This window comes from Urocampus carinirostris, chromosome 8 (assembly GCF_059441175.1).
Source record: "Urocampus carinirostris isolate Australia breed hairy pipefish chromosome 8, RoL_Ucar_1.0, whole genome shotgun sequence".
Taxonomy (NCBI): domain Eukaryota; kingdom Metazoa; phylum Chordata; class Actinopteri; order Syngnathiformes; family Syngnathidae; genus Urocampus; species Urocampus carinirostris.
The window spans coordinates 4,912,615-4,924,959 of record NC_142356.1 but is presented as its reverse complement, the minus strand read 5'-3'; the positions used below and the strand labels follow the sequence as shown (position 1 = coordinate 4,924,959).

The 12,345-nt window shown below is 40.0% G+C and overlaps 1 protein-coding gene across 3 annotated transcripts in view; it reads right to left on the bottom strand.

Moving 5' to 3' along the window:
* ctnna2 (catenin (cadherin-associated protein), alpha 2) overlaps nt 1-12,345 on the bottom strand; it is a 557,688-nt gene that overhangs the window by 18,014 nt on the left and 527,329 nt on the right. For all 3 annotated transcript variants that reach the window (XM_088341403.1, XM_088341405.1, XM_088341404.1), the window contains exons 14-15: nt 8,775-8,956; nt 1,166-1,271 (exon numbers count right to left, since the gene is read on the bottom strand). In XM_088341403.1, coding sequence (XP_088197529.1) covers nt 1,166-1,271; nt 8,775-8,956 — 288 coding nt within the window. The remainder of the gene's footprint in view (nt 1-1,165; nt 1,272-8,774; nt 8,957-12,345) is intronic.

Sequence of the window (12,345 nt, the reverse complement as noted above, 5' to 3'; positions counted from 1 at the left end):
CTTGGCAACTCTTCGTTGACAAGGTTTATTTTAATCTACTCTTGAAATAAATGTATTTTTTTTTCAATTCGATGGACTTTGATAACTTGATAATCTGATTCGTTGCTTGAAAAAATCAATAATTACGGCGTCACTACAGGAACGTAATACTTGAGTAACTTTTTCACCAAGTACTTTTTTTACTTTTACTCACTATTTAGAAGACTACTTTTACCTCTACGTAAGTAATATTATTCTGAAGTAACGGTACTTTTACTTGAGAGAAATTTTGGGCTTCATCATAGTGTTTTTCAGATTTCAGATTCAGATTCAGATATTTTATTGTCATTCTTGTATATAGAACGAAATGTCGATACATCTGACAGGTTGAATCTACAGATATAAATAAAATGTTGTATTGCGTTGGAGTATTGAAGTACTAATAATATACTAAATAGTTATAGCTATGTATAGTTTTATACAGTAGTGCAAAGAGTGCAAGAGGAGCAGCTAACCAGATGTGCAATATGGGCAGTCAGGTAAACAAATCACTATACAATAACAATAACACTGGAGTACGGTAGTGCATATAGTGCAGAGGAGTACCTTTTTAGTCCTATGTAGAACAATTTTAGATCTGATATTTCGACTCAATGAATCACTCCCTCTTTTGTTTCCGTCCCAAACAAATACCGTATATTACATTACCCGATTGCATTTTCCATTTATTATGCATCGAGTGAGAGCTTTGTTGACAAAACATCAATCTTTCGGTCTTCCCAGTCGACTGTAGCTCTTTTCCATCGCAAGTAAGCAGCTAGCCCGACGATCACGGACGCTAATCATCCCAAGTCTAAGAACGTCGAGCGAAATTGTGATAAAAGCCCGCCTTCATAAATCAGCTCGTCGTATTCTTTCTTCCTTATTAGCGGCGGAAGAAATGAATAACATTAGCCGTTAGCTCCAGCGGTGCCGACGTCCTCTTACTTCATTTGCATGAAGCGAAAACGCCTATTTGTTTTACCGGTCTCCCCCTCCCCGGGCACGGCACTGATTGATTGGATATTGAAAGTGGAGCGTCAGCGGCTTTTTCGAGAGGTACTCATCTGATAATGGATGCTACGCCTTTAACGCGAGCTAATCGTATGGAAGACAGACTTCGATCGCGTACGGGATTACCGATTACCTGATCGGCTACGGCGCGGGCCAGTTTGTCCATCCTGGATCCCGCCTCGGCGATCTTCTTGGCGGCGTTGATCACGTCCGAGGAGTTCTTCAGAGGGCCTTTGCCCCTGGAAGGAGGGGATAAAGAGGGATACGTGTGAGTTAAGCTTACCGAAAACTCAATCGAAGTAGTTCATGTTTTATCAGTGTAAAGAGAAGTAGGCGAAGCACAGGACCATCGGAGAGTTTAAAACGGCATGTCAAAAGTCCAGCCCGGGGTCCAGTTACTGTCACGGTTGCCATGGCGCCCAATTGACGCCGCCCGTGTGGCGCCAGCTGCAGCTGGTTGACAGATTGGCTCCCTGTCAGTATTTAAACTCTGCATGCATGATTTTGTATAATACCAACAGAACCTTAAGATCACATCTTAAACCAACAGGGAGCCAATGCAGGTTAGCTAAAATCGGGGTCATGTGATCAAACGTTCTTGTCTTAGTTAAAAGCCTCGCTGCAGCATTTTGTACCAGCTGAAGACTCTTGATTTTGGACTTCGGGAGACCGGAGAGTAGTGCATTACAGTCATCGAGACGGGAGGTAACAAACGCGTGAATTATAATCTCCGCATCCGACTGAGACATAGGACTGATTTTAGCAATTACTAGGATTTCGGTCTTTTGGGCGGCAGTTGCTCAGGAGGTAGAGCGCTCGTCTTGGGATCAAGAGATCGCTGTTCGAATCCCGGCTCCTCCGTGTTACATGTCGAAGTGTCCTTGGTTAAGACACTGAACCTCTAATACCCCCAATTAGCAGGTTAGCGCCTTAACATGGCTGCACGGCCGCTAATGGGAAATGTGAAGCACACTGTAAAGCGCTTTGGGAAGTCTTGACTTGAAAAGCGCTATATAAATGCAAATCATTTCATTTTATTTCTTTTCAGAATTAAGGCGCAAGAAATTGAGTGACATCCATTCTTTGATCTCAGTGAGGCAGGCCTTCCAAATTTCCACAGTTTAGTGTGGCAGATTCCACCATCAGAAGATATAGTTGAGTGTCATCTGCGTAGCAATGAAAACTGATATTATACTTGGAAATAATATCACCTCATGGAATCGTGTCAATGCTGAAAAGAAGGGGGCCAAGCACTGAACCCTGCGGAACACCACAGGTAACACTAAAGGGCTCAGACGTCATTTCACCATATTGAACACAGTGCGTCCTATCGGAGAGGTAGGATCTGAACCATAAGAGAGACCAATCCATTTTTCCAACCGTTCTAGTAAGGTATTATGGTCCATAGTGTCAAAGGCAGCACTAAAATCCAGCAACAGCAAGAGTGATGAAGCGCCGGAGTCCATTGCCAGGAGAAGATCATTGGTTACCTTAATCAGGGCTGTCTGAGTAGAGTGGTTAGCCCTGAATCCTGATTGTATTGATTCCAAATAGGATAATATAAAATAATACAGTGGAACCTCGGTTTTTGAACGCCTCTCAGTTCAGACAAATCGGTGTTCGACCAAAAATTTCGAGAAATTCTTGCTTCGCTGTTCGGTCAAAAATCGGAGTTCGAACGCCGGTATGCTAGGGTGCGATGCTGAGCGGCGTACGGGTGTTTTAGCCCCTTTTTAATCTTTCGTACGGAAGATCACGATAACGCGAACGTACGATTAGCCTGGGTTAGCTTCATGTTTATATTCGTGGGTGTTGGAACGGATTAAAACGATTTTACATTACTTTTAATGGGAAAAACGATTTTCGGTGATCGACCAAATCAGTTTTCGAACAGGGTTCTGGAACGGATTATGGTCGAGAACCGATGTTCCACTGTATTGAGTTTGAGTCATCTCCTCAAAAGAAAAATTGGAGTACACGATTCAATTTGGTATTGTCGAGGCAGTCTGAACTGATTCTTTTTAGTAATGGCTTTATGGGAGGTGCGTTTTCCTCCATACTGTGTCACATTTCCTTGACTGCAAAAGGTGAGTGAAAAGCCAGCGGACTTGTTAGAAATCTTCGAGTGCAATACTTGACACATGCGTCACAGCGCGTGGCGAAATGAAACAAAAAAAAATCATCAGAGAGAAGGTAACAATCAGCAAAATTGATTTGCAGTCATAGAAACGTCAGGCACCCTTGGGTGTCTTGTGACGCAGGAAGAGGTCCAAAAATGAGGCCCCTTGTTACACAAGTAAATGAGCGAATACATGACCGTCATGCAGGGTTGGGTAGGGTTACTTTAACTGGATTACTTTCAATGACTTTTGGATTACTCCAACACCAAATATGCTAATAAAAGACAAAAGAAACTAAAAATGAATAAAATGATGACTCACAACACGTGGTAAGATTTCTCTCCTGGCTTTGATCTCTTTGATCTCCGGCAAAACTAACATCAAATGCAGGGTTGGGTAGGGTTACTTGAACTGGATTACTTTCAATGACTTTTGGATTACTCCAATACCAAATATGCTAATAAAAGACAAAAGAAACGAAAAATGAATAAAATGATGACTCACAACACGTGGTAAGCTTTCTCTCCTGGCTTTGATCTCCGGCAAAACTAACATAAAATGCAGGGTTGGGTAGGGTTACTTGAACTGGATTACTTTCAATGACTTTTGGATGACTCCAATACCAAATATGCTAATAAAAGACAAAATAAAATAAAAATGAATAAAATGATGACTCACAATACGTGGTAAGCTTTCTCTCCTGGCTTTGATCTCTTTGATCTCCGGCAAAACTAACAAAATGAAAGTCAATGAAAGTATCAAGTTAAAGTAACCCTACCCAACCCTGTGTATATGTCACACACCCTGCATGTCTTGTGGCTCCAGGAAGGAGTGATAATAGATTAAGCCCACAGTAATGCTATAAACTGTATGATTAAATATATAGTGTCACTTATTCCACATGTTTTGTGAAACCAGGAAGAGGGCAAAAATAACAAAACCCATACCTGTCAACCTGTACGTTTTTGCCAAACAAAGTACATTTATCATGCATTCTAAGACGTGTACCATCCGGTATACACCGACTATCACCAAACGGCAAATCAATCAAGTCAAGCGAGTTCGCCGCGGTAGCCTCTATCTCGGTATCGTTTTTTTCGTTGCAAACGAAGCGAGCGCTTTGATGCTACTGTGCGCATGCGTCTGCCGCCTGGGGATGTGCCATCATGCATCATTCCGTGGTAGTCGTGTAGTGAAAGGAAGTCCGTCTCTTTTTAGAGAACCGGCTTTTTCGGCTCAACTCATCCAAGAGAGCCGGCTCTCCAACGGCTCACTTGCTTTGATGCATTATATTACGAATGATGATGTTGTATAAAGAAGTTAGAAAAAAAGGAAGTATAAAAGGAGAAAATTAAAAAAAGACTAGTTTGCGCTTATCCCTTTAATCAGTATATTACCAAAAATATATGCTAATTATAGGCAGCATACACCATGAATGTCTTGTGACACCAGTAATAGGCCAAGTAGAACGAAGGCGATAGAAATACTAGTAAATAAGTTATGGATGATAATTATATGTGTTATGCACCCTGCATGACTTGTGACACCAGGAAGAGGCCAAAAAGAATGAAGGCCATAGTAATACTAATAAATGAGTAAATATATGTTAATTATAAGCAACTTGCACCACGAATGTCTTGTGACACCAATAATAGGCCTAGTAGAAGGCGATAGAAATACTAGTAAATAAGTAAATATATGACTTGTGACACCAGGAAGAGACCAAAGAGAATGACAGCTATAGAAAAACTACTAGAATAGTAAATATAAGATATACTACAGGGAGTGCAGAATTATTAGGCAAATGACTATTTTGACCACATCATCCTCTTTATGCATGTTGTCTTACTCCAAGCTGTATAGGCTCGAAAGCCTACTACCAATTAAGCATATCAGGTGATGTGCATCTCTGTAATGAGAAGGGGTGTGGTCTAATGACATCAACACCCTATATCAGGTGTGCATAATTATTAGGCAACTTCCTTTCCTTTGGCAAAATGGGTCAGAAGAGGGACTTGACAGGCTCTGAAAAGTCAAAAATAGTGAGATATCTTGCAGAGGGATGCAGCACTCTTAAAATTGCCAAGCTTCTGAAGCGTGATCATCGAACAATCAAGCGTTACATTCAAAATAGTCAACAAGGTCGCAAGAAGCGTGTAGAAAAACCAAGGCGCAAAATAACTGCCAGTGAACTGAGAAAAGTCAAGCGTACAGCTGCCAAGATGCCACTTGCCACCAGTTTTGCCATATTTCAGAGCTGCAACATCACTGGAGTGCCCAAAAGCACAAGGTGTGCAATACTCAGAGACATGGCCAAGGTAAGAAAGGCTGAAAAACGACCACCACTGAACAAGACACACAAGCTGAAACGTCAAGACTGGGCCAAGAAAAATCTCAAGACGGATTTTTCTAAGGTTTTATGGACTGATGAAATGAGAGTGAGTCTTGATGGGCCAGATGGATGGGCCCGTGGCTGGATCGGTAAAGGGCAGAGAGCTCCAGTCCGCCTCAGACGCCAGCAAGGTGGAGGTGGGGTACTGGTATGGGCTGGTATCATCAAAGATGAGCTTGTGGGGCCTTTTCGGGTTGAGGATGGACTCAAGCTCAACTCCCAGTCCTACTGCCAGTTTCTGGAAGACACCTTCTTCAAGCAGTGGTACAGGAAGAAGTCCGCATCCTTCAAGAAAAACATGATTTTCATGCAGGACAACGCTCCATCACACGCATCCAAGTACTCCACAGCGTGGCTGGCAAGAAAGGGTCTAAAAGAAGAAAAACTAATGACATGGCCTCCTTGTTCACCTGATCTGAACCCCATAGAGAACCTGTGGTCCCTCATCAAATGTGAGATTTACAAGGAGGGAAAACAGTACACCTCTCTGAACAGTGTCTGGGAGGCTGTGGTTGCTGCTGCACGCAATGTTGATCGTGAACAGATCAAAGCACTGACAGAATCCATGGATGGCAGGCTTTTGAGTGTCCTTGCAAAGAAAGGTGGCTATATTGGTCACTGATTTGTTTTTGCTTTGTTTTTGAATGTCAGAAATGTATATTTGTGAATGTTGAGCTGTTATATTGGTTTCCCTGATGAAAATAAATAATTGAAATGGGTATACATTTGTTTTTTGTTAAGTTGCCTAATAATTATGCACAGTAATAGTCACCTGCACACACAGATATCCTCCTAAAATAGCTAAAACTAAAAAAGCCCCACTCCAACTTCCAAAATATTCAGCTTTGATATTAATGAGACCTTTGGGTTCATTAAGAACATGGTTGTTGTTCAATAATAAAATTAATCCTCAAAAATACAACTTGCCTAATAATTCTGCACTCCCTGTATATATATAAATATTCTAGCAGGTGTGTTGTAATACCCCAAAATAATAGTCAGGTAACAGTAAATCCTTTTATTTATTAATTTAATTATCTTTAGGATCATTTGACCGTTTTTAGTATTAAAACGAAGGGGTCAAACGGCAGAAAAAAGGCCCAAAGACCCACATCAAAAAAGAAACAAAAATAGATAATGGATAAGGATGCCTAACAAGGTAAACAAGATATGAGAAAAAATGGTTTTAGCCTCTTTTACAGCATAAGAAATGGGTTAAGTACGGAATGCATTTCACTGGTGCAGCAGTGGTTAGGGTTTGGCTCTCTTAACACCGTGGCCCAGGATCAAATCCCATTACCATACCTGTCAACCTGTATGTTTTTGCCGTACAGAGTACGTTTATTATGCATTTTAAGACGTGTAAGACGTACAAGGAAATCTGGACGGGAAAACGCAAATTTGTCAATGATAGGTACCATCCGGTATACACCGACTATCACCAAACGGCAAATCAATCAAGTCAAACGAGTTCGCCGCGGTAGCCTCTAACTCGGTATCGTTTTTTTTGTTGTTGCAAACGAAGCATGCGGTTTGATGCTACTGTGCGCATGCGTCTGCCGCCTGGGGATTTCCCATCATGCGTCATTCCGTGGTAGTTGTGTAGTGAAAGGAAGTCCGTCTCTTTTTAGAGAACCGGCTTTTTTGGCTCAACTCATTCAAGAGAGCCGGCTCTCCAACGGCTCACTTGCTTTGATGCACCCTATTACGAATGATGATGTTGTATAAAGAAGTTAAGAAAAAAAAGGAAGTATAAAAGGAGAAAAAGAAAAAAAGATTGTGGTTATCCCTTTAATCGGTATATTACCAACAATAATTTGATGCAGAAAATGAATTCATAATTTGATGATGAAAACTGAATGAATATATAGATTTTTATTATATATTTGTCGCCGATTTACGATTTCAACCTCGATACCACAAAATTTTGGGAACTTATGCGTCTGCCACCTGGGGATATCCCATCATGCATCATTCTGTGGTAGTTTTGTAGTGAAAGGAAGTCCGTCTCTTTTGAGAGAACCGGCTTTTTCGGCTCAACTCATTAAATGAGCCGTCCCTCAAATGGCTCACTTCTTTTGATGCATTTAATTACGAATTTTTATTGTTGTGTAAAGATGTTACGAAAAAAAGCAAGACATTCATGGTGTATTCTGCCTATAATTAGCATATATTTTTGGTAATATACTGATTAAAGGGATAAGCGCAAACTAGTCTTTTTTTCATTTTCTCCTTTAATACTTCCTTTTTTTCAAACTTCTTTATACAACATCATCATTCGTAATATAATGCATCAAAGCAAGTAAGCCGTTGGAGAGCCGGCTCTCTTGGATGAGTTGAAACGGAGAAAATGATAAAAAAAGGACAGGTTTGTGGTTATCCCTTTAATCGGTATATTACCAACATGTCGTGTCCAGCATGGTCGCCGTGGCGACCGGCTGGCCCCGCCCCCTGGGCACGGCTGCAGTAGATCAGCTAATTTGCGTATGTGCTACTTAAGGGTGGGTTGTGTGTTTTGCGGGTGCTGGCTCATTGCATTTTCTGTCTGCATCTCCCGTTCTGTTTTGCTCTCTCCTGTTTTGTTTGAGTCGGAAGAAACCTGTGTTTGCACGTTTTTAGTTAAAGCCTGTTTCTTCTGTCTTGTCCCTGAGTTTTGGACGACTTTTATTTTGGTAAATAAAAGTTTTGATCGTGTTGTAGAAAATAAACTTGCATTATAGAACAGATTTGCATACATTTAGAAAGAAATGTAGAAAGACTTGCTTACAGTTGGGAGAAATGTTGTTTACATCTCGCGAAGGTCTCGAAGGACGAATTAGTATAAACAATCCTCCTCAAAGGAGGACAACAGATAACGGCAAAGGGCAAGGTGACATAAACTGGCATAAACTTAAAAACACTTCCAAATAAGGACGGAACCCCGGGCATGTACGCCTTCAGGCGTGAAAAGGGACGGGGCCAAACCGGGTACACGTGCTATGTTGAAAACTATAAAGACACACGCATATCTTTGATTCGCTGAGTCTCTTGTTGAAATTGTGTATCAATAAAAAGAACTCCCTCTTATGTCATTTTGATTCCTGCATTTCTTTGAACACGTATGAGACGATTCAACAAATTGGTCTTATCTTCAACAATCCTCAGCGCAATTGAGTTCTCCCTTCCTGCCTCCTGCCTCTGTTCTGATCCGGTCCCCTCCGTGACACAACAAGAGAGATGTTTCTGGTTACCTGGTGAAATCGGTCATCTCCATCATGATCATACACATCTGCTTAGCCAGCACGATGATGTCGTTGCCGTTGTCGTCCCATTTGGCCACTTCGGCGTCCAGTTTGCACTTCTCCTGTCGGAAGCTTTCCACCTGCTCGGCGATTTTGGCCTTTTCCTCCTGGGGGAGCTGCGCCATGATGGCCTGTAATGGAAAAAAAAAAAAAAAAAGAAATGAAGAAAAAAAACTCACAAGACGGAAACAGGTTCTGCCGTGATAATGAAGGAGACTTGTGGCCCCGGCTTAGAATGCCAGAGGAGAACAATTTAGGTGAAGAGAGGAGATAAGGACAGGGAGCGAAAGCCAGGGAATAAGAAGGATTAGAGGAAAGGAACGTTTTAGAGAGTCATTTGGAGCACTTTTATTCATTTTTTTTAAGTTAAAAGCTTACAAGAGTCCACTTTCTACAAAAAAAGTGTTCTGAAGTTCACCTTATATAGAGCTGTCATCAGGGTTGGGTAGGGTTACTTTAACTTGATTACTTTCAATTTTCTACCAGGGTACCCTGACCTCGCACCACAGCCCAGTCAGTGAATATCTTTTGCATTAAATGTAATTTGTATTCAATCGTATAAAATCCTTTATAGTCCAATGTATAAAATCCTTCAATATACACACTGTCACTTTAAAATGAAAAAAAAAGCTTATTTTCCTGCCAAAAGGGGTAAGGTTTTCATCTTGAGCAGTGCACAATATAACACCAGGGTTGGGTAGGGTAACTTTAACTGGATTACTTTCAATTACTTTTGGATTACTCCAATACCAAATATGCTAATAAAAGACAAACGTGCAGGCTTGGGGAGTAACGGAATACATGGAACGGCAAAAATTATGTTGGCAAGCTGTTTGGATTTATTTTCATTTTGTTTCTGTCGCATTTTATGTTCGTTTTGCCGGAGATCAAAGAGATCAAAGCCAGGAGTGAAAGCTTACCACGTGTTGTGAGTCATCATTTGATTCATATTTAGTTTCATTGTCTTTTATTAGCATATTTGGTATTGGAGTAATCCAAAAGTCATTGAAAGTAATCCAGTAAAAGAAACCCTACCCAACCCTGCATTTTATGTTCGTTTTGCCGGAGATCAAAGCCAGGAGAGAAAGCTTACCACGTGTTGTGAGTCATCATTTTATTCATATTTAGTTTATTTTGTCTTTTATAAGCATATTTGGTATTGGAGTAATCCAAAAGTCATTGAAAGTAATCCAGTAAAAGAAACCCTACCCAACCCTGCATTTTATGTTTGTTTTGCCGGAGATCAAAGAGATCAAAGCCAGGAGAGAAAGCTTACCACGTGTTGTGAGTCATTATTTTATTCATATTTAGTTTCTTTTGTTTTTTATTAGCATATTTGGTATTGGAGTAATCCAAAAGTAATTGAAAGTAATCCAGTAAAAGAAACCCTACCCAACCCTGCATCATATGTTAGTTTTGCTGGATATCCAAGAGATCAAAGCCAGGAGAGAAAGCTTACCACATGTTGTGAGTCATCATTTTATTCATATTTAGTTTCTTTTGTCTTTTATTAGCATATTTGGTATTGGAGTAATCCAAAAGTCATTGAAAGTAATCCAGTTAAAGTAACCCTACCCAACCCTGTCTAACACAAACACAATAATCCCACCACCCAACAGGACGCTATTGAAACCGGCAAACAAGGCACGTTAGCAAAGCAAAGGCACGTCAGAAGGATGTGGACGAGCGCAGTTTTCTTGGCCGGCACATGGTTTAAAAAGATCAGACTCACGCTGACGTGGTGTGTTTTGGCGTCCGTAACGTCGGAACTCCAAACAAGCCTCGAGGGCCCAATATTCTTTGTTTGGATTATCCACTTCTTGTCTTTTTAGCGGCTTAGCGCACATTTTGATGGCGGAGCCAACGCTCAAGGACACTGCTGCAGCATTCTGGATGTCCTCGCTTTTTTAACATAAAAAAAAAACGAATACGGTCGGAAAATGCATTTGCTTTAGATTCTCATTTTTTTTTCTTCCTGGCATGTCAAGGAAAAGGATGTTTCACTTACTTTTGGTAAAACGAGAATTGACCTGCTCCAGTGAAGTAGCAGGTGGATGCAGAGAAGGGTTGACATTATAGATTAAAACTCTCTTAGGGGCCACACTAGTATATTAAAGAAAAATAGATAAATGGGGTGAGGAAGGAAAAAGCAAGACTGAGAGAGAGAGAGAGAGAGAGAGAGAGAGAGAGAGAGAGAGAGAGAGAGAGAGAGAGAGAGAGAGAGAGAGAGAGAGAGAGAGAGAGAGAGAGAGAGAGAGAGGAAGATAGACAGAGGAAAACATTAAAATAAAACAGAGTAGAAAAAGGAGAAAAAACTACAGAATAAGAGCGAAGGAAAGAGACAAATAGAGTGAAAGAAAAAGATAGATAGGCCAAAAGGTTGATAAAGGAAACAAAAGAAAGGGAGAAATAGAGAGAGATGAGAAGAAATGAATGGACAAAGAGAGAGAGAGGGAGAGAGAGAGAGAGAGAGAGAGAGAGAGACACACACATAGAAAGAGAGAGACGAAGAAAGAGCGGTAAAGAAAGAAAGTGAGAAATGCAGAGAGAGGAAAAAGAAAGAAAGGGAGAAATTAGAGAGAGGAATGGAAATAAAGGGATAAGTAGAAGGGCAGAAAAGAAAAAAGAGAAATAGAGAGAGACAAAAAAAATAACAATAAAGAAATGAAGAAATAAAGAAATAAAGAAATAAAGAAATAAAGAAATAAAGAAATAAAGAAATAAAGAAATAAAGAAATAAAGAAATAAAGAACTAGAGAACTAAAGAACTAAAGAAATAAAGAAATAAAGAACTAGAGAACTAAAGAACTAAAGAAATAAAGAAGAAAGAAATAATAAATTAAACCAAAAAAAGAAAGAAACAGAGCAATAAAGAGAGGGGGAAAGAGATACACACAAAAAGAGAGTGAGAGAGAGGGTGCATAAACAAAGAAACAAAGAGAGAAAGTAAGAGAGAAAATAGAGGGAAGAAGGGATACAGAGAGAGGTAAAACAGAATAGAGAGGAAGAATTAAATAAGAGAGACAGAGAGAGAGAAGAGGAGAGGATAGAAGAAAGAGGGACAGAGAATAAAAGAAAAGAGGGATAAAATTAAATAAGAGAGAGAGAGAGAGAGAGAGAGAAAGAGGGAGACAAAGAAAGAGCGGTAAAGAAAGAAAATGAGAAATGCAGAGAGAGGAAAAAGAAAGAAAGGGATAAATTAGAGAGAGGAATGGAAAGAAAGGGATAAATAGAAGGGCAGGAAAGAAAAAAGAGAGAAATAGAGAGAGACAAAAAATAACAATAAAGAAATAAAGAAATAAAGAAATAAAGAAATAAAGAACTAGAGAACTAAAAAAATAAAGAAATAAAGAAATAATAAATTAAACAAAAAAAGAAAGAAACAGAGCAATAAAGAGAGGGGAAAAGAGATACACACAAAAAGAGAGTGAGAGAGAGGGTGCATTAACAAAGAAACAAAGAGAGAAAGTAAGAGAGAAAATAGAGGGAAGAAGGGATACAGAGAGAGGTTAAACAGAAT